This window comes from Plecotus auritus (assembly GCF_963455305.1).
Source record: "Plecotus auritus genome assembly, chromosome: 6".
Taxonomy (NCBI): Eukaryota; Metazoa; Chordata; class Mammalia; order Chiroptera; family Vespertilionidae; genus Plecotus; species Plecotus auritus.
Window position 1 is genome coordinate 71232452 of NC_137773.1, and position 26344 is coordinate 71258795.

Here is a 26344-nt window from a genome sequence, read left to right on the forward strand (position 1 = left end):
ATCCTATATAATAAAAGGCTAATATGCAAATTGTCACCTTGACCAGGAGTTCGACCAGCAGGCAGGCCGGCCAACCTCTCATGTCCCCTCCCCCTGGCCAGGCTGGCCAGACCCCACCCATCATGAATTCATGCACCGGGCCTCTAGAATATATATACTAGAGGCCCGGTGCACAAAATTCGTGCGTGGTGAGAGGGGGTGTCCCTCAGCCCAGCCTGCACCCTCTCTCCAATCTGGGACCCCTCGAGGGATGTCCGACTGCCTGTTTAGGCCCGATACCAGTAGGATTGGGCCTAAACGGGCAGCCAACATCCCTCTCACAATCCAGGACTGCTGGCTCCTAACTGCTCACCTGCCTGCCTTCCTGATTGCCCCTAACCGCTTCTGCCTGCCAGCCTGATCACCCCCTAACCACTCCCCTGCCAGCCTTATTGATGCCTAACTGCCTCCCTGCCAGCTTGTTTGCCCCTAACTGCCCTCCCCTGCAGGCCTGGTCCCCCCCAACTGCTCTCCCCTGCAGGCCTGGGTCCCCCCCAACTGCCCTTCTTTGCAGGCCCGGTTGTCCCCAACTTCCATCCTCTGCCAGCCTGGTCACCCCTAACTGCCCTCCCCTGCAGGCTTGATTGCCCCCAACTGCCCTCCCTTGCAAGCCTGGTCCCTCCCAACTGCCCTCCCCTGCTGGCCATCTTGTGTCCACATGGGGGCAGCCATCTTTGACCATATGGGGGTAGCCATCTTGTGTGTTGGAGTGATGGTCAATTTGCATATTACTCTTTTATTAAATAGGATATACTGAGTGACCAGATTTTTATGCATTCAGAGATCATAATAATCTGGCCACTCAGTGTATATCTCCTTGGGTATGAAATAGAAATCCCACTTGCAAGCTTAGCAGAAGTTCCTATAGGACACACTTTCCTTAGGCAGAAGGAAATTGATGAACTCCAGTTATACACTGCTGGGTAGATAGCAACACACAACTCCTTGGGCAAGTCCACCTCTGATTATGTGTCTCTCATGTCATATCAGACTTCTCTCTGAGCCTGAAACCTAGTCTGTAACTTATTTAGTCCTGGTAATTATTTTTCCATCTTCTTTTCCTGTCAGAATACTTGCTCTGAGACTTTTCCTAGATTTCTGGCTTTAGAACTAGACCTGCCCAAATTTAGCCAAATCTTCATTCTCATCCCAGAAGGTTAGATGCCCTGTCATTGAACATTAATACAATAGCTGGATAAAATCTGCTATCTGAGGTGGCTACTATCAGGAGTTCTGCAAATATTTATTTTTCCTGATTTTTGCAACCTCATCATTTTATGTAGCCAAATCTGTGCCAAACCATCTTACCTGAATACCCTCCACCGACCCCATCCCTCAGAGGCTAGACCTGAATTAAATACTTCACCACAGCTTAAATATCATTAAAGATAAACATTATATTGAGCTTTTGCTAAAGCAACTATCAATGAGATAATCCTGTTTTTCACCTTCACATTGTTAATTTTTATGAAAGACCATTTAATATATCTTGACCCCCAAAAAATCACAATTTTCCTAATGATGTACTTTTCCACTGATGGATGACATTCCTAATAAGACACAGAAATTGTCTCAACTCTTTGAGTTCTATTTAGTATATATACTTTATGCTATGTTAAAATGTATATCCCTGGATATATAGAACTTATTATCTGGCTTCATAATGGCCTTTATCCACTTTTCTTCTCTTTTCTAAATTAAGCAGAAAACACCCAAAGTTTGAGAGTTTCCTTTTGTGCAAGCATGTCACTTATCTTCCTTGACCTCATTTCTTTATTTAAACCCACACTGCAGTCTAATGCAGAGTCACAGCTTCAATTAGAAATGCCTTCCAGGCCTACTGTAAGCAAGGTGAGAAAAACCAACCAACAAACAAACAAACAAAAAAACACTTGAATATATTCTTGCTGACAGAGTTATTTGGGATGAATTTAGACTTTCAGTGGTCTTTCAAATAAAGGATGTGGTACAAAAGCTAATGCCTTTAAAACATACTATCCTTTGACATATAAACTCCTTAAATAGAAGGATCAACTCTTAATTGCATTTGCTTTTAAATGCAATTTAAATATCCTTCTCTGCCAAGTATATTCCACTATACTGAAAATACTAGTACAAATATGGCTTTGGAATGACATACAGTCACATATTATTCAGATTACTCTGTATTCTAATGAAAACATATGATGTTCTAGATTTTTATGGTTTTAAATTTTTTAAAAATTAGATGGACCAGAGGGGTGGGAGCCTTGATATTCTGCTGTGGCAGTAACCGGAGCATTGCTAGAGATTCATCTTGCTTTAGTATTTAGTAAGTTTCGTCTCGGGCATTACATTGAATGTTTGTTTCTCCCTGGATGAGGTTTTCGATCTAGGTCCTTATTTTCTTTGTACTGCCTGAAAGAGTTTGAACATTATCAAGTGGTAACACAGGCCTAAAACTTAGGTTCATAAATTATGCATGACTAAAAGAAGAGATTGTTGAGTGTGTAATTGGAGACTGTGGCTGCTTAGCTCTGTTCCTCAAAATAGGGGAGAAAGTAAAGACATTTGCTTCTGGTTTATCTAAATTATCAAGATGAAAGATTTTAAGCAACACTCCCCAACGTTCAAGATTTTTTTGTTTTTAATATCCCAAAGCGTCTTTAACGTGACTGCCCAGAGTAGTTCACTGCTTTCAGTGTTTCTCCTGCTCCAGCAAAAGAGCCCAGGAGAATCTAACTCTCCACTGAGGGGCCAGGGAAAGGGAGAAAGAAGCTGCAGTGGATTAATGAGCCACCTAGGACAACTAGCTTATTAAGAGGAAGTGGCTCTGACCTTGGAGGAAACCCTGGTTCATACCAACTATTTAATTTGACATAACTTAGTTAAACTAAATATTTTCCTGAATGTCTCTCCCAATTTAATTACATAAAGTGAATTTTTAGTTTATAAGGTCAAAGGCTTTTCAGGTTCTTGGAAAAAAACAAACAACTTTTGTTTTTTCACCTACTGATACAATGACAATACCAGTCACAGAAATAGCAAGTAGAACTTTCCAGAAAATGTGGTTATATGTTATAGACATATGGAAATGTCAAAAATAGACGTTAACCAAGCAGGTCCCCCAAAGGATGAGTTTCAATAGACTGACCACAGACCACAGAATAGCCACAGCATTCCTATAATGAACCCTGGGATGACAGCTTCCTACACATGAACGGGGAATCCTCTGCACCCTGGCCTCCACCACAGCTCAGCCAATGACACACTTTAGGTTTCTCAGAACTCTTTTTCTATATAGTTGGGACACTTTCAGTTGGGTATGAGAGAAATTGATTAAAACTGGCTTGGCCATAGTTGGAACAGATGGACAGATGTCAGTGGAGGGGGCTAGATGAAAGAAGGTGAAGGGATTAGACAAAACACATATATGCATAGCACACAGACACAGACAAAAGTGTGGTGACGGCCAAAGGAAAGGGGGTTCGGAGCTACGTGGAACTACGTGGGTAAAGGGGGACGGGGAATGGGAATGCTTGGGGCAATGGTCACATGACGCAGTGCTCAGATGATATTTTATTAAGTTGTACATTTAAAACCTGTATGGTTTTGTGAACCAATGTCACCCCAATACATTCAATTAAAAATAAATAAATGAATGAATAAATAATCCTATATAATAAAAGGCTAATATGCAAATTGACTGAACGGCCAATTGCTATGATGCGCACTGACCACCAGAGGGCAGACGCTCAAGGCAGGAGCTGCCCCCAGCTCTCAGGCCCTGAGCTGGTGTCAGTGGGAGCCCCCGATTGCCCCACCGATCGCCCCATAAATCGGCCCTGATCGCCGGCCAGGCCTAGGGAGCCTACCTGTGCACGAATTTCATGCACTTGGCCTCAAGTAAGTACATAAATTAATAAACTGGCTTAAACAAAGAGAGAAAAGTTAGAGAAAGCTATGAATACAGTCATTTGAGATGAGGACATGAGACTTGAAGTGTATGTCAGGATTGGGTTCTACTTGCTTCTTGCTATAACACTGCACTCCAGTGTTTGGCACTCTTGCCATGGTATCTCTGGTTATATCCAAACTTTCGTGATATTGCATAGGTACACCTGCAAAAAGGTAGCTTCTCTGCCCACTAATTGTGCTGCACATCCCAGAATCTGTGGCCTGGTTTAGTCATATTCTCATCCTTAAACTAGTTGCCGAGAACAGGGAGCAGGGAGGCTCTACTGGGTTAGTTGTGGGTCACTTAACTGTTCCCTGGTTTGAAGGTGGCATCAACCTATGGACCTATATGGTCTAAGGGTAAGAGTGGGAATTGTTTTCCCAACAGAAAATCAGCAGCAAAATAGAGGTTGCGTATAAGTAGGAACATTTATCCAACACACACATAAAATGTTATAAAGTCAAAAATTCATGTATTGAAAGTTATAACTCACATATACTATTTTTAATATTTCAATCAAAGGAAGATATTAGTCTGTGTATCAGCTCTTACGTTTATGCAAGGGAATACATGTAGTAATTATAGGAGTAATTTAAATATTAATATGCCTGACTGTCCTGGTTTCCTAGGGCTGCCATGACTAAGTTCCACAAACCAGGTGGCTTACAAAAACAGAAACTTATTCTCTCACATTTCTGGAGGCTTGAAGGCAATGACAGTATTTGTTCCTTCTTGGCAACTCAGCGGGAGAATCTAATCCATGTCTCTTTTCCAGCTTCTGGTAGCTTCAGAGATTCCTTGGTTTGTGGCAGCCTAACTCCAATCTCTGCCTCTGTCATCACAGCGTGTAATCCTTGTATGTCTGCCTCTTTCCCGTCTTCTTGAAAGGACTCCAGCCATATTGAATTATGGCTCATCCTAAACCAGTACGACCTCATTTTAACTTGATTATATTTACAAAGACCCTATTTCAAATATGGTCACATATAGAAGCATTGGGGGTTGGGACATCAAACAATTCAATACAGGACACCAACCCTTACTTTATAAATGACTTAAAATCTAATAATTAGAATCTCATTAACACAAAAAGGTTATTTCTAGAAATAACACTTAGAAGATTTTATGTGACTGTACTTACTTTCTTCCTAACATTTTCAATTTAAAATGAGCAAGGGAGGCCAGCCTGTGTAGCTCAGTGGTTGAGCATCAACCTATGAACCAGGAGGACATGGTTCAATTCCCAGTCAGGGCACATGCCTGGGTTGCGGGCTCGATCCTCAGTGTGGGGCGTGCAGGAGGCAACCAATTGATGATACGCTCTCATCATTGATGTTTCTCTCTCTCTTCCTCTTCCTTCCTCTCTGAAATCAATAAAATATATTTTAAAAATAAATAAATGAATAAAATGAGCAAGGGAAAAAATTTTATGCACAAGTTCCTGTCTCCATTGACTAAAAATATGCTCAAAAGTTACACTGCGTAGTATATAATTAGTTTTGAAATGTGAGAAGTGAAAATCTGTATGTTCATTAGTTCCCTTTTTGATAGGGATTCTTAACATTTTAGAATACAAGATTTTACACGTAGTTTAAATGTTTGAGAAACATTTTTTAAAATATGTGAACAGTCTATATACACCATGTTGAATACTTAAGATGCCTTGCGCCTAAATGACAGCCTCTGAGTTCTCCAGCCTCTCCTCTTCCCCTACCTCTTTATTAACTATCTCTTGGAAGCCTTCAGGGCTTAAGTTATATGTTAATCTGGAAAAATTACCTTTGGCTTTAGGTTAATTACGTTGTCCAAGTTTGCAGAGCTAATCATTAGTACAGCTCAGACTAAAGCCCAGTATTAATTCTCAAGCCCACCACATTTTCCTAAAATTATGCTGCCTCTTACCTTACATTAAAGATCACTATGAAATTTTAAACATGTTGCTGCCTATCTTGCTTTCAAATTTGTTTTAATTTCTAAATGTTCTGGCCTTAACTGGAAATACAACCCACCCCACTGCAGCATGGCAATAATTAGCTCATTTTTACAACGATGATTACAATTATAGGTGATAACTTTGGAGCACAGTATAACAGCAAGACACAGCACTACATGATTAATGACATGAGTGCTAGTTCTAGATGTGCAATTTAATATAAATAGTGACATAATTGCTTAATATATTTGGGCAAGCCCCTTAATTATTAAGTGACTGTGAATTTGGGGATAGCACATCCCATTCTTCTAATAATATAATTTTTTTGTTAGCTTCCAATTAGAAGGAGAAAACTGCAAAATATTACAGACATAATACTTATTAAGTAAGATTTGGCCAACAATATATATGATGATAAAGTGTTTTAAAATAAATTTGATAACATTGCTAACAAATATTTCCCCAAATGTTTTTCTAAAATATGACTTTTGAAAATTTCTCTTGAAAATTAAATGCATCCTTCCAGTGACAAATTACTGCTTTTTAAAAAATGACAGGAATGAAAATTATTGGCAGAATTAAGCGTTATAATGTCAACATTTATATTCAGAGATTTAACCTTTAACATGTGATCCAGAGATCTTGCAGAGCACTGGAAAGGTAAAGGCTAAAACTTGAAAATCATTCTTTGCCACCTTCTAATTTTAGAGGTCAGAAATTAGAAACCCAAAGAATTTGATTAAATGATCTGTACAAAATTACTGTGAGTGAGAAGAAATCAGTCTTTTCTCTCAGGTCAAGGGCAGTTTCCTCATGAAGTCTGACTTGAAATTGCAATGAATGATCATGGATACAGCCAGGCCCCCTGGCCTAAATGCTGGACTAGGTCATGACTCAAAGGATGAGTGTGTGGAGGATCCTCAGAATTAGGAATGAAATTAGATAGATATAAACTCTGTTTCTTATTCCAAATAAACTCTGGGATCAAGAGGTAGAGGGAGAATTATTTTCCCTCACTGAGTAACACTTTTACTGCTTTTTGTAATGGGAGCAATAATAATTGCCAAACAAACAAACATGAGAGCAAAGTAAAAGCAGTAAAAGTAGGAGATGATGTGATAATTGAGTGGAATAATAACTAAATGCTCATGGTAGACAGCAGATGTGCAACAGCTTTGACAACTATTCTTATTATTTTTTTTAGACTCATGAAAATTATGCCCTAACAAAGTAAACTGAAAATGTAAGTTGTTTTGCTATCAAACCATTATTATAAAATTACTAATAAATTAACAGAGACTACATAATATCTAGAAGATCTGAATTCTAATCTCAATTGCCCCTATCAGTATTTGTGTCACCTGAGCAAAATAAAACCCAAATTATTCACAGTTTCTTCATATATCTGAATTAGCAATAGTCTTACTCCACTTAAATTTTTTGAAAGATTTTTCTATGTGTGAGGGTCAAATGAAACAATTCTTGTGGAAATGCTAGGAAAATGCTCTACAAAGAAGCCAAAGTACTGTCAATACAGGGTAAATGAAAATTATAATTTACATGTAGTTAAACATAACTCCCTTAATAACACTGCATAAAATGCACAAGCTCATCTGCTTGCATTTGAGTGAGACAAAAGCTTACTAAAAACTCCATTCTTCTGCTCATTAGACTTGTATTCAGCCCTTTACTTAGACATGTCAAATGTAGTAATAAATATTCCAAATAACAGATAATGCAATGTAACTGCTGCTTATAGAACACTGAATTAACAGAACAAAAACAGGAAATAGAATAAGAAATCATGTAACAATTTTTTTTAAACATCAGTTAGAAACAGGTCTGGGTCAGATGCATACATATGTTGGAGAGTTTGGGAAAAGCAGAAAGTCCAGGGATCCCAGCACAATTTGCTGATACAGGTGGGTAGGGTATGGGCTACCACATCTATAATAATAAAAGCATAATATGCTAATTAGACTGGACATCCTTCTGGATGACCTTCCTGACGAAGCTGTGGCAGCAGGGGCCGAGGTAGAGGCAGCGGCGGTGGGGGCCAAGACTCTTGCACGAATTTCATGCATCGGGCCTTTAGTTTGTACATAAAATATTCCACAGTTAAGTTTGATGACTGGCCTGATTCACATACTCCGATTTACCAATATGTCTACTTAGTACATTGGAAGAAAAGTAATCCGTATATCTTCTTTTTTTTAACCCTCACCAAGGAAATTTTTTCCATTGATATTTTAGAGAGAGTCAAAGGGAGAGAAGGAGGGAGAAAGAAAAACATGACATGAGAGAGACACATCAATGGGTTGCCTCCTGCTCTTACCCACTACTGGGCTGGGGATAGAACCTGCAATGGAGGTACCTGCCCTTGACTGGAAATGGAACCGGTGACCCTTCAGTCCATAGGCCTACACTCTAACCACTGCGCCAAACTGGCCAGGGTTCCATATTACTATTATCCATACTTAAATGACCCTCCATAAAGTAAAACTATAAATTATTAAAATAATGCATTATATCATCAAAAATAATCAAGTGGTTCTGAATATGGGAACAGAATTTCTAGAAAAAATAGAAAGAGTAATTGACCAAGTTTATTTACAGATGCTTTATAAGGGTTACAGGTCAAAATATCAAGGGGCAAATAAGTTATGCAAATAAGTGGTGTGAGGATGTGGAACAACAGGAATTCTCATTAATTGCTGTTGGAAATGCAAAATGGTACAGCCACTTTGAAAGATAGTTTGATGTTTTCTTGCAAAATTAAACATATGCTTTCCATATGATCCAGCAATCACACTTCTGGGTATTTACCCAAAGGAGTTGAAAACTTAGGCTCACACAAAAACCTGCACATGGATGTTTATAGCAGCTTTACACAGAATCATCAAAACTTGGGAGCAACCAAGATGTTCTTCAGTAGGTGAGTGGAAATACTAGTACTGTGGTGCATCCAGATAATGGAATATCATTCAGTGCTAAAAAGAAATGAGCTATCAAGTCTTGAAATGACATGGAGGAACCTTAAATTCATATTTTTAAGTGAAAGGAGCCAGTCTGAAAAGTCTGTACACTGTTTGAGTCCAACTGTGTCACATTCTGGAAAAGGCAGTAATGGGACACAATAAAAACATCAGTGGTTGCCATGGGTTAGGGGAAGGAGGAGGGATAGGCAGAGCAGAGGATTTTTAGGGCAGTGAGTATATTCCATATGATACCACAATGACAAAGACATGTTATTATACATTTGTCCAAACCTGTAGAACAAGCATGTCAAACTTGCGGCCTGCAACAAATATTTTTGCGGCCCAGCCAATATAATGGCATATAAGAAACGTTTTAATAAAAATTTCATAACTTAATTTTTACAATATCCTGTTATACATAATTGTTAATAATGAACGACAACATTCGCAAATGACTGATTACTATAATCGTGTTGCATTTGTTTCCCTTACGCGCCTTATGGGCAGGTGTACCATTTCTCTCCACTAATACTAGCAGCAGATATTTTAGCAAATATTGCCACCTCATTAGTCTTGTACTCACTTGTTTGGTGTGCGCAACAGGAAATATTTCGCTTTCAGAGAACAAGAAAAATAGGTTTATTTGCATTATGCTTATTAATTTGTGCAGTTATTTAGTGTCTGGTAAGTTAATGTTCAAGAAAAAAATATTAATTTTTATCAAGATGTTCTATTATTTTATGTTAACGATTACTCATTTATTTCAGCCCTTTGTATTCAGCATGTCTCTATGGAAATAAGCATACGTTTCTATGAAAATTGAAGCTTTTGTTTTTTTGAGGCCCACATAAACTTAAACCTTGTTTATTTGGCCCATGTTAGCCTTTGAGTTTGACATGCTGTTGTAGATGGTACAACACTAAGAATAAACCATAATGTATACTGTGGACTTTGGGTGGCTATGATGTGTCAATGTAGGTTCATCCATTATAACAAACTAGAGGCTCGATGCATGACATTCGTGCACGGGGCGGTGGGGAGGGGCGTTGCTCCCTCAGTCTGGCCTGTGCCCTCTCACAGTCCGGGACCCCTCAGGGAATGTCTGCCTGCCAGCTTAGGCCTGCTACCCACAATCACCAGGACTGTTGTTCATGTCCATGAGTTCTCTCTCTTTCTTTTATTATTTTGCTCAATCCCTCCACCTTCCCAAATTCCCACTTCCACCACCCAGAGCTGTCTGCCTACTCACTATCTATGACTCATGTGGGATTTAATAAACAAACTGAACTACCAAAATAAAGACAGACTCATAAATAAAGGAATATCTTTATGTTCAAGCTTTCTTATTTGATTTAAAAAGAGAAATGTCAAGGCATTACAGGTGAAACATTGATAAATCTTTTTAATACCACCACCACTGAAGAAAATTTTTCTGTCAGATTATTTAAAAGAAAAGTAATTATAATAGGGAGTCCTAATATTATTATTTTTTAAAGTCTGTCTTTTCAGTTATAGAGAATTGAGTTTCGTATTAACAATTGATAAAGCTAGAAAACAAAGCCTGGCTTATTACCTCCAAGACTGGTATTCTATTTTAGCACACCATACTGTGCTATGTAGAAGGCTAATACATTTCATTGTGTTAATTATAAAATTGTAATATATCCTTCTTAATATAATCAAGTAACAGTTTGTTCTATCCAATGTCTTGAGCATTACAAATTGCTCTAAATTTGTTGAGGAAGATAATTTTTCATATAAACTCTCAAAATAATTATTGTGCCAGAATATTGAGCATAATAATTCCCATGACCACCGTGGCTATTAAAATATTGGATAGCTCTGGCCAGTGTGGTTCAATTGGTTGAGTGTCATCCTGTGCACTGAAAGGTCACCAGTTCAATTCCAAGTCAGGGCACATGCCTGGGCTGTGGGCTCCATAGGCATGCAGGAGACAGCCTATTAATGTTATCTCCTTTCTTTCTTTCTTTCTTTCTTTCTTTCTTTCTTTCTTTCTTTCTTTCTTTCTTTCTTTCTCTCTCTCTCTCTCTCTCTCTCTCTCTCTCTCTCTCTCTCTCTTTCTTTCTTTCTTTCTTTCTTTCCTTCCTCTCCCTCTTTCACTTTCCCTCCCTTCCTCCCTTCCTCCTTCCCTCCCTCCCTCCTTTCCTTCCTTCCTCCCTCTCTCTCTCCCTCTCTCTCGCTCTCTTTCTCTCTCTCTCTCTTTCCCTCTCCATTTTTCTCTCTCTAAAATAAATAAAAATATATATTTTTAAAATATTGGAAAGATGGAAAAATTTATATCAAAACAAAAATATGTTTTTATGAATAAAAGTAGTAAAAGTTACTTGAAGTTGTGGATTTTTTTCAGAAGAAATATAAGAGAAAGAGAAGGAAAAAACATCACTTTACATATTTTGTGTGTATAGGTCTTACATACATTTATTTAATTTCACAACCCTGTGAATTAGAAATTTATTCATATTTTATCAAAAAGAAAAGAACTCTAGTATTGTTAAATTACTTGCATAAGGTAATTTTGCCTGTATGACCATAGCTGTGATTCAAACTCATGACTACATGGAACGTTCAAATAAATGTCCACCCAACTATCCTGCCTGCCAATCATTTATTTCAGCTTCTCATGCAACACTAAAAGCACAGACTAGGGGGGATAAATGGTGATGGAAGACTTGACTCAGGACAGTGAACACAAAATACAGTGTACAGATGATGTGTTGTAGATTGTGCACCTGAAACCTGTATAATTTTGTTAACCAATGTCACCCCAATAAATTCAATAAAAATGAAAAAAAATAACTATCAAGACACATGCAGTGAAGAAATAAAAGAAAAGAAAATCTAGGACTAAATAGCAAATTACCAATCTAAAAAAACATTTGTGAAATGTTAGAACTAGAAGAGACTGAGGCCATGGCATCCCATCCTCTTTGATCATTATCAGAGTATTCTGATCAAAAACATTCCTTCATTTTAAAAATAATTAAAAGCTTCTAAAATGAGTACCATATAAAGTACTTTTAATTCTTCAATTCATTTTCATGTAGAAGAATGAATTAATTCATTCTAGAATAAGTATATAAGGCCAAAAATTGGAGAGAATGAAATAAATTATAGTTAAAGAAGCAGTTTTCTGCCCTAGCTGGTTTGGCTCAGCGGATAGAGCATTGATTGGCCTGTGGACTGAAGGGTCCTGGGTTCAATTCCAGTCAAGGGCACATGCCCAGTTGCAGGCTCCATCACCAATAGGGGGTGTGCAGGAGGCAGCCGATCAATAATTCTCTCTCATCATTGATGTTTCTATCTCCCCTTCTCCCTTCTTCTGAGAAATCAATAATATATATATATATATATATATATATATATATATATTTGAAAAAATAAGTAGTTTTCAGATAATACTAGTAAGTGCTATGTGAGAATGGAATGGCATATTCACATAAAGAGTCTAATTTAAAGCTGGATGTCAGAGACATTAAATAGGTAAAAGTTCCTTAATTATATTAGTGATCAGACCAAGTGACCTCTAAGCTTCACTGCTAATGTTCAAGAAACACATGTATTTTTTTCCTTCTTTGCATATAAGGAAATGGGGTGAGAATTCTGATCAGGATATTTCCATAAAAATTAAGTTCCAAGGAAGCCCACAGAAGCTGTCATACATCCTTGAAACAGTTTCGTGTCTTACAGATATGCTTTAATTTATTCCCAAGTGATAGAATAATAATAACCCTTACACTTACTATATAACAATTATATAAGTGAGTTTAAAATATATATCCCCATACTCTAAAAATTAGAATGCAAGTTATAAACTTCTCCTTCTTCAGTACTGGAGCAATTCTAAATATAATCCAATGTGTATCTGATGATTGACCCCTTTGCCACCTATATTCCTGTATCATTCCTACAATATTTTTTATGAAAAAGATGTATGTCTGAGGTGAGAAAGAGATAAAAACTATGCATATATATGAGTTGAATCTAAAGTAGTATCACATAGTAAGAGAAAAAATGGACTTCAAAATCCACTACTGCAAGATTTCAAACCTAGCTACAACCCCTACTAGCTTTGTTACCTTTATCAACATCTCTTAGCTTTAGTTTCCTTCACAAATTAAAGAATAAATTTAATTCTTAAGGTTAGTACAATGATTGTCTTATATATAACACCTGACACATAGGAAGTGCTTGTTCAATGGCAACAAGGACTTTATCTTTTTAGGTTTTGTTGATGCCCACAATCCATTCTAAAACCCCCTTTGCACCTACTTCTGGCACTGGATCTGAAAAGGTGAATAAGTTTTTAAAAATTCCGAGAGCCCAACTGGTGTGACTCAGTGGTTGAACACCAACCTATGAACCTGAAGGTCAGGGTTCGATTCCTGGTCAGGGCACATGCCTGGGTTGTGGGCTTGATCCCTAGTGTGGGGCATGCAAGAGGCAGCTGATTAATGATTCTCTCATCATTGATGTTTCTATCTCTCTCTCCCTCTCTGAAATTAATTAAACATATATATCCTATCTAATAAAGAGGGAATATGCTAATTGACCATCACTCCATCACAAAGATGGCTACACCCAAAGATGGCTGAAGCCAAGTTCCCATAAGGAGCCTCAACTAGCAATCAGCAGGGACCTGAGGCTATGCCCTCCCCCGCCCCCATAAGGCTTGACAGGGGACCTCAGGTTGCATCCCCCACCTGGCAGGGCTTGACAGGGGACCTCAAGGTGCACCCCCAGTGCTGGGTCGGGGGAACTCAGGCCACACCCCCTGCCAAGCGGGGCTTGACGGGTAACCTCAGGCCATGTCCCCTACCCAGCAGGGCTTGACAGGGGATCTCAGGCCATGTCCCCCACATGGTGGGGCTTGACAGGGGACCACAAGGCACGTCCCCCACCCTGGTCTGGGCGAAGGGACCTCAGGCCATGCCCCCATCCTGGCACCGGGCCAGGGGACATGAGGCTACATACTCTGCCCAGCGGGGCTTGACAAGAGTTGGACTGGCCAGGTCAGGATCTAGCCCAATGGGGACAGGGGCCGGCCGGGTCTGGGTCTCATGAGATTTTGAGGCGCATGTGGGTGGGCAGGGACTTGACTCTGGGTCCCGTGGTGCACCCCAGACTCTGACAGGAGGAAGGTTTTCATATACATTTTACTAATTTTCTTTCATCTCCGACACTTCTATTATAGAGAAAGGGCAAATAGCAATATTAAATTTATTACCTCTAATTAATCCCCTTTTAATGTGCACGAATTTCATGCACTGGGCCACTAGTATTTAAATAAAGTAAAAGTTCCCTGACACATTTGGTTGCCTACAAAAGAATAACCAGCTTAGCAAACATCTTCTCAATACTGTAGAACAGAATGACTGAAAGGAATTATTTTGATAAGCCATTGCTTGTGCCTGGTGATTCTCAACTATATCTGCATAAAATAAACACGTGTAGAGTTTAAAACTCAAACACATTCACACCCATCAGGATGGATATTACTTTTTAAAAGCTCAAAATAACAAATGTTGGTTAGGCTCTAAAGAAACTGGAACCTTTCTGCACTGCTGGCGGGACTGTAAAATGATGCAACCACTGTGGAGAATAACATGGTGGTTTCTCAGAAAACAGAATTGTTATGTGAACCAGCAACTCCTAATTCCAGGTATAAACTCAGAAAGAAGAGATTCAAAGAGATATCTGTACACCAATGTTCACAACTGCATTTTCACAACAAAGTGTGGAAGCAACCTATGGGTTCATCAGTGGATGAATGAATACACAAAATGTGGTATACACATAAATAATCATCCAGCCTAAAGTAGGAAGGCAATTCAGACACATTTAACAACATAGATGAAACTTGAGCACATAATGGTAAATGAAAGAAGCCATTCACAAATGTGTACAATTCCACTTATATGAGAAATGTAGACTATTCCAATTCATAGAGACAGAAAGTAGAATGGTGGTTGCCAAGGGTTGGGAGAAGATGGGAAGAGGGAGTTATTGTTTAATGAGTATAGTTTCAGTTTGAGGAAATGAAAGAGTTCTGGAGATGAATGTTGGTGATGTTTGTACAAAAATGTAAATGTATGTAATACCACTAAACTATATACTTAAAAATGGTTAAGATAATAAATTTGGTTATATATATGGTTATATATATATATATTACAATTTTTATTAAACACACACACACACACACACACACACACACACACACACACACACATCTGACCCAGCTAACTTAAGTCAAAATGTTTAGGGACCAGGCCTAGGCAACTGTATTTTTAAATGAGTGTTTTGTAATCCCATGATCAGGCACGACTGAAAATCACTCCTTTAGCCAGTGGAGGATTCCTGCCAAAAATATTACTTTCTATCTGTATCTACTGATGTTTCAACCTTCACAATATTGATTACTATGTTAGACTAACAAGGTTTGAGATAAGAATATTATTTTTTAAATATCTCAACACCTTTGAATTATATTTTTTCGACCCCTAGCTCTATAAATTTGATTGACAATTCAGTAACATATAAGGTCATTAAAGAGAAATAAATATAATTTGCCTTTTTGCACACCTATGTAGGCTAATGGGATAAAAACCAAATTAAGTATTATTTATCTAGATTTTATCTTCTAAATTAAAAACACAGACCTTCCTTTATACAATCTTTATTATCTATGAAGGAAAAAAAAGCAGTATTTGACCTAGAACAAAACAATTTTAATATTCTCGATTTCTATATATTAAAGATTATAGTGTAAAACAAATGGAATAGTATTCTTATATAAGTAAATCATAATTAGATTGGGAGCTGAAATATATTTCTCATGCAGAAGCCCGATGTAGTTCTTATGCACTAAATCTGACATAGAGCAAAGGAACATGTACTTTGGGATTCTAGGTTGAATATGTCTTTGCAGTTTTACAGAGGCTTCTATAAGCCAAATTTGCCCAAATAAATGATATAAAGTGTATGACGTAAATTGGCATAGCTCTCAGCTAACAAGGAATTATTTCAAAATGATACAAAAAAACAAAATCAATTATTTTGAGTTTATCAAATAATGATTCAGATCAAATAATGGTTCAGAATTTGCATTTTTATAAAATACTATAATCACATAGTCATCTTTGCATATTATCCCCACTGAATTTCAATTCTGGGAACACCAATTTTTCCACTAGAAAAATGCTAAAAAGCTCCAAGCTTTTAAACAAAGCAGCATTATGGTACTACCATGCCTCTATTGTGAAGCTTGGGTCAGACCTATCTATTGTTTCAGACTATTGTCAATAAATACCACCTAAGCATATGTAAACAAGTGAAAATTAAAAGCATCTGTGAGAGAGTTAATACTTACATTGTATAATCCATTTATGCAGTGCCTTTAGACTGTGGAATCTCAGAGGGAAGGCAGGGGAGGGTGGGTGGGTTGGAAGAGATCAACCAAAGGCCTTGAATGCATATATGCATAACCCATGGACACAGACTCTAGGGAGGTGAAGGCCTGGAGGGGGATAGGACCGGCTATAAGGGGTCAATGGGAGAAAAAAGGGGACATATGCAATACTTTCAACGATAAAGATTAAAAAATAAATAAATATAAAAAGAAGTTTCATAATGCATTTTAAAAAGGAAAAGATAGTTGGGGGTGCATTTCTCAAATGCTAGTCTTTTTCAAATTCAGAAATAAGTACAGCCATAATAATATAGCAGCTCTGTTCACTGAAGGGAATAAAGGCTCCAGAAGAAATATCAACACCTTTCCTTTAGTAGCCAGAGATTTATTACAAACGGGCATCTCAACCTGTGACTATTGGTGTATGTGACAAGTTTTGCAAATGGATAGGAAGAACTGGGAGAATTAGATAAGAACTCTAAGAGCTGATCCTGAAAAGACAGAAACAATAGGTACATACATGTGGCTAAGCATATGACTGGCCTTTCAGAGAGCGGCATCTTTCTTTTTCACCTCCTTCCAATTCTTGCTCATCTAGATATAAGATTAGCTATTTACATGTCTATCTTTCTTGGCTGGATTTTGAGCAGTTTGAATTTCAAAATGGTCCCCAACACACATCATTTTAGGGATTTTTTGTTGAATTAAATGTAACCAAATTAGCTGCTGTTCCCAGAGAGCTCTAGACTTAGCAAAATAATGCATGTAGAAACAGCTGTGCCTGGACAGTGTGTCACAGTGGTTGGGTATCAGCCCATGAACCAGGAGGTCAAGATTTGATTTCTAGTCAGGGCACATTTCATGAGTTTCAGGCTCGATCCCCAGTGTGGGGCATGCAGGGAGCAGCTGATCAATGGCTCCTTCTCATTACTGATGTTTCTTATTTTTTTAAAAAATATATTTTATTGATATTTTACAGAGAGGAAAGGAGAGGGATAGAGAGTTAGAAACATCGATGAGAGAGAAACATCGATCAGCTGCCTCCTGCACACCTCCTACTGGGGATGTGCCCGCAACCAAGGTACGTGCCCTTCACCGGAATCGAACCTGGGACCTTGCAGTCCGCAGGCTGACACTCTATCCACTGAGCCAAACCGGTTTCAGCTCATTACTGATGTTTCTATCTCTCTCTCCCTCTCCCTTCCTCTCTCTGAAATCAATAAAAACATCTTAACAAAACACAGCTGTGAAATGACAGAAGAATGATGATCTAAGTCACAGCTACACCTTTTGCCCCTAATTCCATATCCCCAGAAATCTGCACAAGCAGGTGAAACACATCAATTTGTCCTGAAATCTCTGGATCTATTTAAATTCCCTTTCTCTATTATTAGTCTACTAGAGACCCGGTGCATGAAATTCATGCATGAAGAGAGGGAGGGTGTTCCTCAGCCTGGCCTGCACCCTCTCCAATCTGGGACCCCTCAAAAGATGTCCTACTGCCGGTTTACAGGGATCGGGCCTAAACTGGCAGTCGGACATCCCTTTCACAATCCGGGACTGCTGGCTCCAGCTGCTCACCTGCCTGCCTGCCTGACTGCCCCTAACCACTCTGCCTGCCAGCCTGCTCGCCCCCAAATGCCCCCCCACCAGCTTATCACCCCCAAATTCCCCCTGCCAGCTTGATCACCCCCAACTGCCCCCCTGCTGGCCTGCTCGCCCCCACTTTTCCTCCCCACTGGCCTGCTCACCCTCAACTGTTCCCCTGCTGGCCTGCTCACTCCAAACTGCCCCCGCCCCACTGTCCTGATCACCTCCAACTGATCCCCACTGACAGCCTGCTCACCGCCAACTGGCCACCCTGCTGGTCTGCTTACCCCCAACAGCCCCTGCTGTCCCATCCTGGCCTGATCACCCCCCAGCGACCCAAGGTCCCAGCCCCTCCTTTTTTTCTTTCTTTCTTTCTTTTTTTTTTTTTTAGAGCCTCCTTGAGCGGAGGCCAGGGCTGGCTGGAAGCAAGTATCTAGGATTTATTTATCTTCTATAATTGAAACTTTGTAGCCTTGAGCGGAGGCCAGGGCCGGCCAGGAAGCTTGGCTTCCTTCATCACCAGGGGCAACCCAAGCCTCCTGCTCTCTCCAGCTCTGTGGCCACCGCCATTTTTGTTGGGATTTATTTATCTTCTATAATTGAAACTTTGTAGCCTTGAGCAGAGGCCAGGGCCGGCCAAGGCGGGTGGGAAGCTTGGTTTCCTCCATTGCTGGGACAACCCAAGCCTCCTGCAGCTCCGTGGACGGCTGCCATCTTGGTAGGGTTAATTTGCATACTCACTCCTGATTGGCTGGTGGGTGGAGCTTGGCATAGCAGAGTGACGGTTAATTTGCATGTTTCTCTTTTATTAGTGTAGATTGATTCTAATTCCTTGCCATGGTAGATACCAAGTGAAGAAACTCCAAACTGGTTTGGAGAGTAAAATTAGGGAATGATAGAAAGCACATTTTGCTCCTAACTCTCACTTCCGGGCACCTAGAGATCAAATCGTACAGGGGAAAAAAAACTTTAGAATAAAAGGTGATCCTTGTAGATATAGCACTTCAATATAAGCAGAGACTCTAAACAACTGTCAGAAAATACTGCTAAAAATTCCAGTAATTTATCACTTACACACCTAAATTAATATGTGACCCAAAAAACAATGTAGGGTTAAGGAAACAAAGAGAAAAGAAGTAAAAAAAAAAAAGTTTTAAAGCTACAGCATATCTATCCAAAGCATTTATTAAAATGTTTATCATGCTACTACTTTACTTTATCCATGCATCTCTTCTTTCCTTTGTCATCATAAACATAGAATATTTATGCCATATTCAAAAAGATGCATGTCCTCATTAAAACTATTTTTCAGTCCATTTCTATTGTGTCAACTCATGATTAGCCACACTAATGAAGAGAAGTAATGGCATAGAAATTTCCAGTGGAAATAACCAAAGCAATTTATTTAGCACATCAGTATGTTTTCTTTTATTTTAATGCAGATTTAACATCACCAAAATAGTTTTACTTAAATTCATTTGAAGCCATTATATTTTACCAAAAGTCTTTATTTTTTTTAAACAAGCCAAGTGGAAATGTTCTGATTAATGGAAAAAAAAATTATGTAAGATGGAAAATCTGTGACAGTTAAACCAAAAGGTAGATAAGATATGTATGAACAATTAGTTAACTTTACCTAGCAGCAAATTTACAGGTGCAAATGTGTTTGTAGATGTGTAATTATATATAAGTTTATGTGTGTATTTATATGTGTCTATGTTTATGCATATATGTACCAAGGAATTATAGGCTAAAAAATGATGCCATTTATATTTTGAAATGTTAATTTACATGCTCATTAATGGTACTTTAATTTCTGCATATTTTGTGAAGCATCCTATAGAGGTGGAAGTTATAATGGATATGGTTTAAAAAATGGCATAAATATAAGCATAAAAAATGTATTGCTAGATCTCATTCATATGTGAGATATAATTATCAACATAAACTGATGAACAAAAATAGATCCAGAAATAAATGGCAGGGGAGGTTGGGGGGGGTGGTTAGAGGTCAACCAAAGGACTTGTATGCATGCATATTGGCATAACCAATGGACACTGACACTGGTGTGGTGGGGGATTGCCCTGGGGGGTGGGAATGGCTGGGGGAGTCAATTGGGAAAAAGGAGACATATGTAAAACTTTAGACAATAAAAAAATAGTTGATACTTTGAAAAAATGTAATGCTAAGCTAATTTTTTCTCACTATTTTCAGGAAATATACAAATTTCCAAAAAAGAAAGTGAAAAATCAACTTATATTGATGTGCTATGCTGGTCATAAACCAATGAAAAACAGCATATAAAAAATTATAAACATTCATAAAAAGTCTTCTATTTTATGTTCAACAGTTCAATGAGGTTTTGAAAATAATACTTAACAGAAGAGTATATCATCAGGAAAAACAACAAACATTAGAAGTCAACATCTCACATCTATTCTATCCAAATGATGAACTCTTATCTTATTCAGAATTGGATGGGAAAAGGATGTTTTTCTTTACTCCTCAGTATGGTCTACCAATGGGTTAATTTTACTCAAAGCCAAAAACAAATACATGTATCTCAAACTAACTTTTTCTATATAATACTTTCTTATGTATGTTTACCAACGACACATGTTCCATTAATCAAAACCCAGGGTCTGATAGTCTACAAAATATTGTCTAAAACAGAGAAACAAAGCATCCGGCTCTATTTCTAAAGTTCATTCAAGTAAATATTTATTTTTAAAGAATAAACTTTAAAATTCTGTTAGTATGTCATTATTTTATTTTAAAGCTATCATATAAGGAACAGTACCACATAGTAATTAGGAAATGGGGTTCAGGGGTCAGATTGCCTGGACCCAAATCCAGACTGTCACATTGTAGGACTATGACCCTGGGCAGGAGCTTTAACCTCCTTCAGTGCCTCACCTTCCACATCATCTGGCAGTGGTTACTTTGAAGATTAATATATTGAACACTTAGAATAGTGACTCAATACATGACACTATTAATAAATATCAGCTATTATCATGTCATGATCTTCCTCTTTGCCTCATAAATATGAATGATGGTTTTTGACAAGTTAGTAGGCTGAAAACCTCTTTGAAAATTAAAATAAATCTGTTTTAATATACATAAGGTTTTGGAAGCTTCCCTATAGCAATCTTTTTTATTTTTTACTTTTTTAGTGAGAGATAAATCATTGTTCAACACATCATCACACACACCTACACACACACACACACACACACACAGCATCTTTATTGTAATTGGATGCACTGCATATGGCAAATTTAAGTGTTAATATCCATTTCATACATAACTCTAATTTTTCAAGGTTTATAATTCCATCATAAAAATTCATTTCCCAAGAAAGCTTGCAAATATATCTCCGTCTGCATGTCATTATTTTTTTCATTGCTTGCCTTTTGGTTCATTTCACTTGACTTATTAGTAAGCAAATCAAAATTAATTTTTTTGCAAATTTTCAATGCATACTCCACAAACAAGGTGGCCACATGAAGTACAGAAGAAATAAACTAATATGAAAGAGGTGTTTGGATATGAGTGACTTTTCCGATTGCAGGTTAACAACAATGTGGACAACAGTCCCTGTCTAGGTCCACCCAGGTTGGTTCCCTCTTAGAGAGACTGGCTGTTGAAGAATTCATTCAAAATATATAATCAAAAGTTCCCAGGCATAACCTAAGCTTCCTTTAATAACACATTATGGCTCCTTCTTAAAAATTATTTCTATTTTTAAGTGATACTACTTTATGGAGTAATATCTTTTGTAAGTTTACTTTAGGCTATATAAAGTAGAAATTTCTTTTGTTTCAAACTTTAAAAAGGAAAGTCTCTGGTTCTAATATTGTACAATTCTGTAAACAAATCTGTTTAATAATTTATTTATATCATAATCATTGCATTGAGTTTGGTGTTTTCGTTCTCATTGCACAGGTAGAAGTACTTCCTTCCCCATGCATAATGCCCTGCTTTTACTTCTCAAGTAAGCAAACCAGAGCTACACACTGTGTGTACAGAGGTGCGGGAAACCCCAATTATATGTAAGACTTTTCCATTTGGGCCTAACTAAGACCCTAGCTGAGTCTAATTACCAGACAGCTCTGTTTAAATAAAAGTTTTTATTAACTGAGGAAGAGACACCAAAGCCATTTGTTTTGAATTTTTACACAAATATGTCTATTTCCTAGTGACTGTACTTGAGACTATATTCAAAATTGGAGGAAGTGACTTGTATCACAAAAAGTGGGCATGGTATAGCTCAGAAGCCTAAATTGTAACCTAAGATCTGCATCTAATAATAAGACTCATCCTGACATAATCATGTTACCTAATAAATATATTTTAACTACATTATTCTGAAATAAAAGCAATTATTGCAGTTTTTTAATTCATCTAAGCTCTCCTATTCAGTATCTTAAAATCTAACCAGACAGTTAATATCATGTTCAAAACAGTGATTATAGACATGTAAAGATTTTTAAAATAATTAGATTCTTACCCTGATCAAAGGCCTTTCCTGGACTCCAAGTGCGGAAATAATCATCCTAAGGGGAAAATAATGTGAATTGAGTGGATATGAGTTATTACAATGTAAAGGGTCATATAAAATCGAAAATAAAATAGAAAATACAGAAGTTGAATACAAACCTCCACTTCCTGTAATGGCAAGCAGCAAATTATAAAGAAATAAAAAAATAAAAAGAACAAGAGAAAAACAAAGTTATCAAAATGGAACACATTATTTACATGTTATAGAAATATCTTTCAATAAATGTGTTCATTTTTCATTGCAAGTCTGTGGTTACTCTCACAATTTAACTATTTTGGATTGCCACTTTATTTAAATATCATAATGCAATACTTTCAAATTGCAATTCAACATGCAATATAACATACAGATAATTACCCTGATCTAATAAGCTATAAAAGTATCTTGCCAGTGTCCAATTACATAACTTTATAATAGTAAATGGAACCATTAATATGGCAGGAAAAATACCAAGTGATTTTCCACTAGACTATAAGGTATAAATATACTTTATGTAAATCAGTCACTTATTGATTATCTAAGGAGTACATCAAAATGCAATTGGAAGCTTTAAAAATGCACACCTAATTCAATCTTACCTAAAGTTTAAATCTTTTATATGAAAAAATCATTACTATATATTTACTATCCAATGTGTAAATATAACCATACAACACAGATGTGGGGTAAAGTATAGTAAAAAAAATTTACAAAGAGTAAAGACAAACTGACTGACTTTACTTTATTAGTAGTTTTTATACCCTAAAAGTCTTGTACACATACATACTTCATACATACCACCTTTTATGTTAAGTAGAACAGATTTCACTGCTTCAATGAATAAGCTATTTTCCCCATAGTAAGAAAAAGCACATTGTGAAGCTCCTTAATGAAACATTTCCTAGCTCAATACTCTTGGACACACAAAGTCAATCCATTGGAAACACAGAACACAGGAAATGCAGAAAGGCCAAGGAGAGTCTTTGAGTCTCCTTCCTAATCTCTTTGCTAACACCTTCCAATGAACAGAGAGGAAACTGTGGCATATTTTAATTATGGAAATAAATACATTTCTCAATTTTATTTATTAAAAAATTGTCACTTGCTACAAAACATTTTCTTTATTGTGACTAATCATTCACCACCTTCTGCATTCCCACCTCACCAACTTCAAATAAGAGATTAACCAAAGATCTAATATGCATAGCCGATGGACATAGACAATAGTGTAGTGAATGCCTGGGGCTGGTGGAAGGAAGCAAAGGGAAGAAAATGGGGGACATAAGTAATACTGTCAACAATATAAATATAATATAATATAATATAATATAATATAATATAATATAATATAATATAATATAATATAATCCTATATAATAAAAGCCTAATATGTTAAGTGTCCAGTCATCTAATTGGCTATTCAACCAATCAATGCATAATATGCTAATGATATGCTAAGACTGCTCAACCGCTCGCAATGATGTGCACATCCGACCATCAGGGGGCAGACAGTCAACTGGTCAACCAGTCGCTATGATGTGCACTGACCACCAGGGGGCAGAAGCTGCAACAGGTAGATTAGCTTGCTGCTGGGGTCCAGCTGATTGGGACTGAGCAAGATGGGCCAGACACGCCCTAGAGCCTTCCCACGGTCCCTCCCAGCCCCGATCATGCACCGGTGGGGTCCCTCAGCCTGGCCTGTGTCCTCTCGCAATCTGGGACCCCTCGGGGGATGTCAGAGAGCCAGTTCAACCCAATTCTGCAGGCCAGGCAGAGGCACCCCACTAATGCATGAATTCGTGTACCGGGCCTCTAGTATAATAAAAGAGAGGAGCAATCCATAATGATAGGTTCTATTCTGCAGAATTATCCAGGATTAGATTAAAGGTGGATAACACCACTGGGTAATTAAATAAACAATGATTGTTCAGTCTCTTTTTAAAATCTCTTTTTAAAAATCATTTTAGCATAATAGAATTCTTGGACAACTAAGATTTTAAAATTAAAGATTCCACTCACAGTCTCTAAAGTTTAGCCGGGGATCATGACACACTCATTTAAAATATTTTCTTCTTTTGATTACATCTCACTGTTTGGGGATGATGACTATTTATTCATTTCCTGCAGGAAGAGGGATTGAAGCTATCCTGAAATATAACTACAAAGTGGACAATGAGCACAGGAGTGATGAATCTGAAGACAGGAAAACTGGTATATTAAGGCTGGCTTTACTGTTTACTAGCTGCACAACTTTAGAAAAGCTGATGACCTTAACCTCAGAACCCTGTGAATAAAGCTGGAAAATAATACTTACCTATCTGGTAAGGTTGCTAGGATATTTGTTATACAAAATGTAAACTAGCAGCACAACATCTGGCATAAAGGAGAGGCTAAAGCATACTTGCTCATCACAAGGGCCAGGTTCATCTCCCTCAATATCTTTGGGCCACAGCACCATTAGACATGTTCTTATCACTGTTGACAAGGTCCTTTAGTCAGAGACTCCTCATAACATTTGTGAAATGCCAAATGTTAGATGTAATAAGCATTTTTAAAGCCTACATTTATGAGTACAGCGTTTAATGCAACAAGGCAAGTGTTTCTGCTATCACCTCAGACTATTCTGAAGTGGTACAGCTACCAGGGGCATCATCCAAAAAGATGTGGGTAAGTCTTTACTGCAATAGTGACACCATCCATGTAAATAAGACATATCTAGAAGGGGGAATAGGTGTGGAGCAGACACTAATAACACTGATAACATGAAAGCAACACATTTGACACAACACATAGTGTTTGAAATACTTAAGATCTTTACAGATTAGCAGAAATTAAGTGTATGTACATATAATGTTATGGTAAAATCCATCCTCAACCACTTTTAATTTAAATTCCTTCAGAAAAACATAATCACATTGGGTTAGTCTGGGACCACAGTTATAAAAATCTGTAATCATAATATAAACATGAGCCAGGTTCTTTTGGCTATGTCAGGGCTATTGCAAAGTATGGCCATTGTGGGGATCTGATAAAGTATATAAAAAAAAGCAAAATAGTTAGCCTATCAGATATTTTTAGATATTTTTATTTGTGTTCTCATATCACTAGACTTTTTTTTTGTGTGTGTGAAGATGGTTTCACCTCATTATATCTTGGGAATTTTGCCAGGATGCGAAATAAAAGTGTGTTCACGTAAGTGTTCATTCAAGCGCAAAGCTTTTGCGTCAAAAGCTTTGTGTGAATATTGGTTGTTCTCAGGCTTTAATTTAGATCCAAAATAAGCCAATGAGGGATTTAAAAAACAACTGCAAAAAATGCTCCCAATTGGAGAAGTGCAGGTTCCCATGACTGAAACTAAGCCCGAGTACTCCAACAGGCAAAGTTGAATTCCTGTCACTCTTGTCCAAAAGCTTACACCAGTGAATTACAGCAGCAATATTACAAATGCAATATTATGCCTTTGCCAATTTCTCATACTTAACAAAATATTTGTTCATTTAAAAAAAATAATCTACATAACAAAATTTGATTTTTGTATCCTGTTACTTAAACTCTTTCCTTGTGGTTTTAATGCTCGATTTTTCCTAATTTTAAATCAAATGCATATTTAACAGAGCACAGTTTCTCAACCGTGGCTTTAATGATATTTGGGCCAGATATTTGATGTATTGGGGAAGTGACTGTCCTGTTCACTGCAGGCTGTTTAGCAGCATCCCTAGCCCCTAGCCAGGAGATACCAGTAGCAACCTCCCTAAAGGTGTGACAAATAGAAATGTCACCAAGTAGTGCCAATGTCTCCTCAGAGGGAAAAACACCACCTTTTTGAGAACTACTGATCAGAGTTATTGGGAAATACCACAAGACAAATGAATCAAAATATCCTACAACAATGGGC

At 37.6% G+C, this 26344-nt stretch overlaps 1 protein-coding gene across 2 annotated transcripts in view; it reads right to left on the bottom strand.

The window, feature by feature from the left end:
• SPOCK3 (SPARC (osteonectin), cwcv and kazal like domains proteoglycan 3) overlaps positions 1–26344 on the bottom strand; it is a 349276-nt gene that overhangs the window by 190142 nt on the left and 132790 nt on the right. For both annotated transcript variants that reach the window (XM_080674967.1, XM_080674968.1), the window contains exon 3: positions 22420–22465. In XM_080674967.1, coding sequence (XP_080531093.1) covers positions 22420–22465 — 46 coding nt within the window. The remainder of the gene's footprint in view (positions 1–22419; positions 22466–26344) is intronic.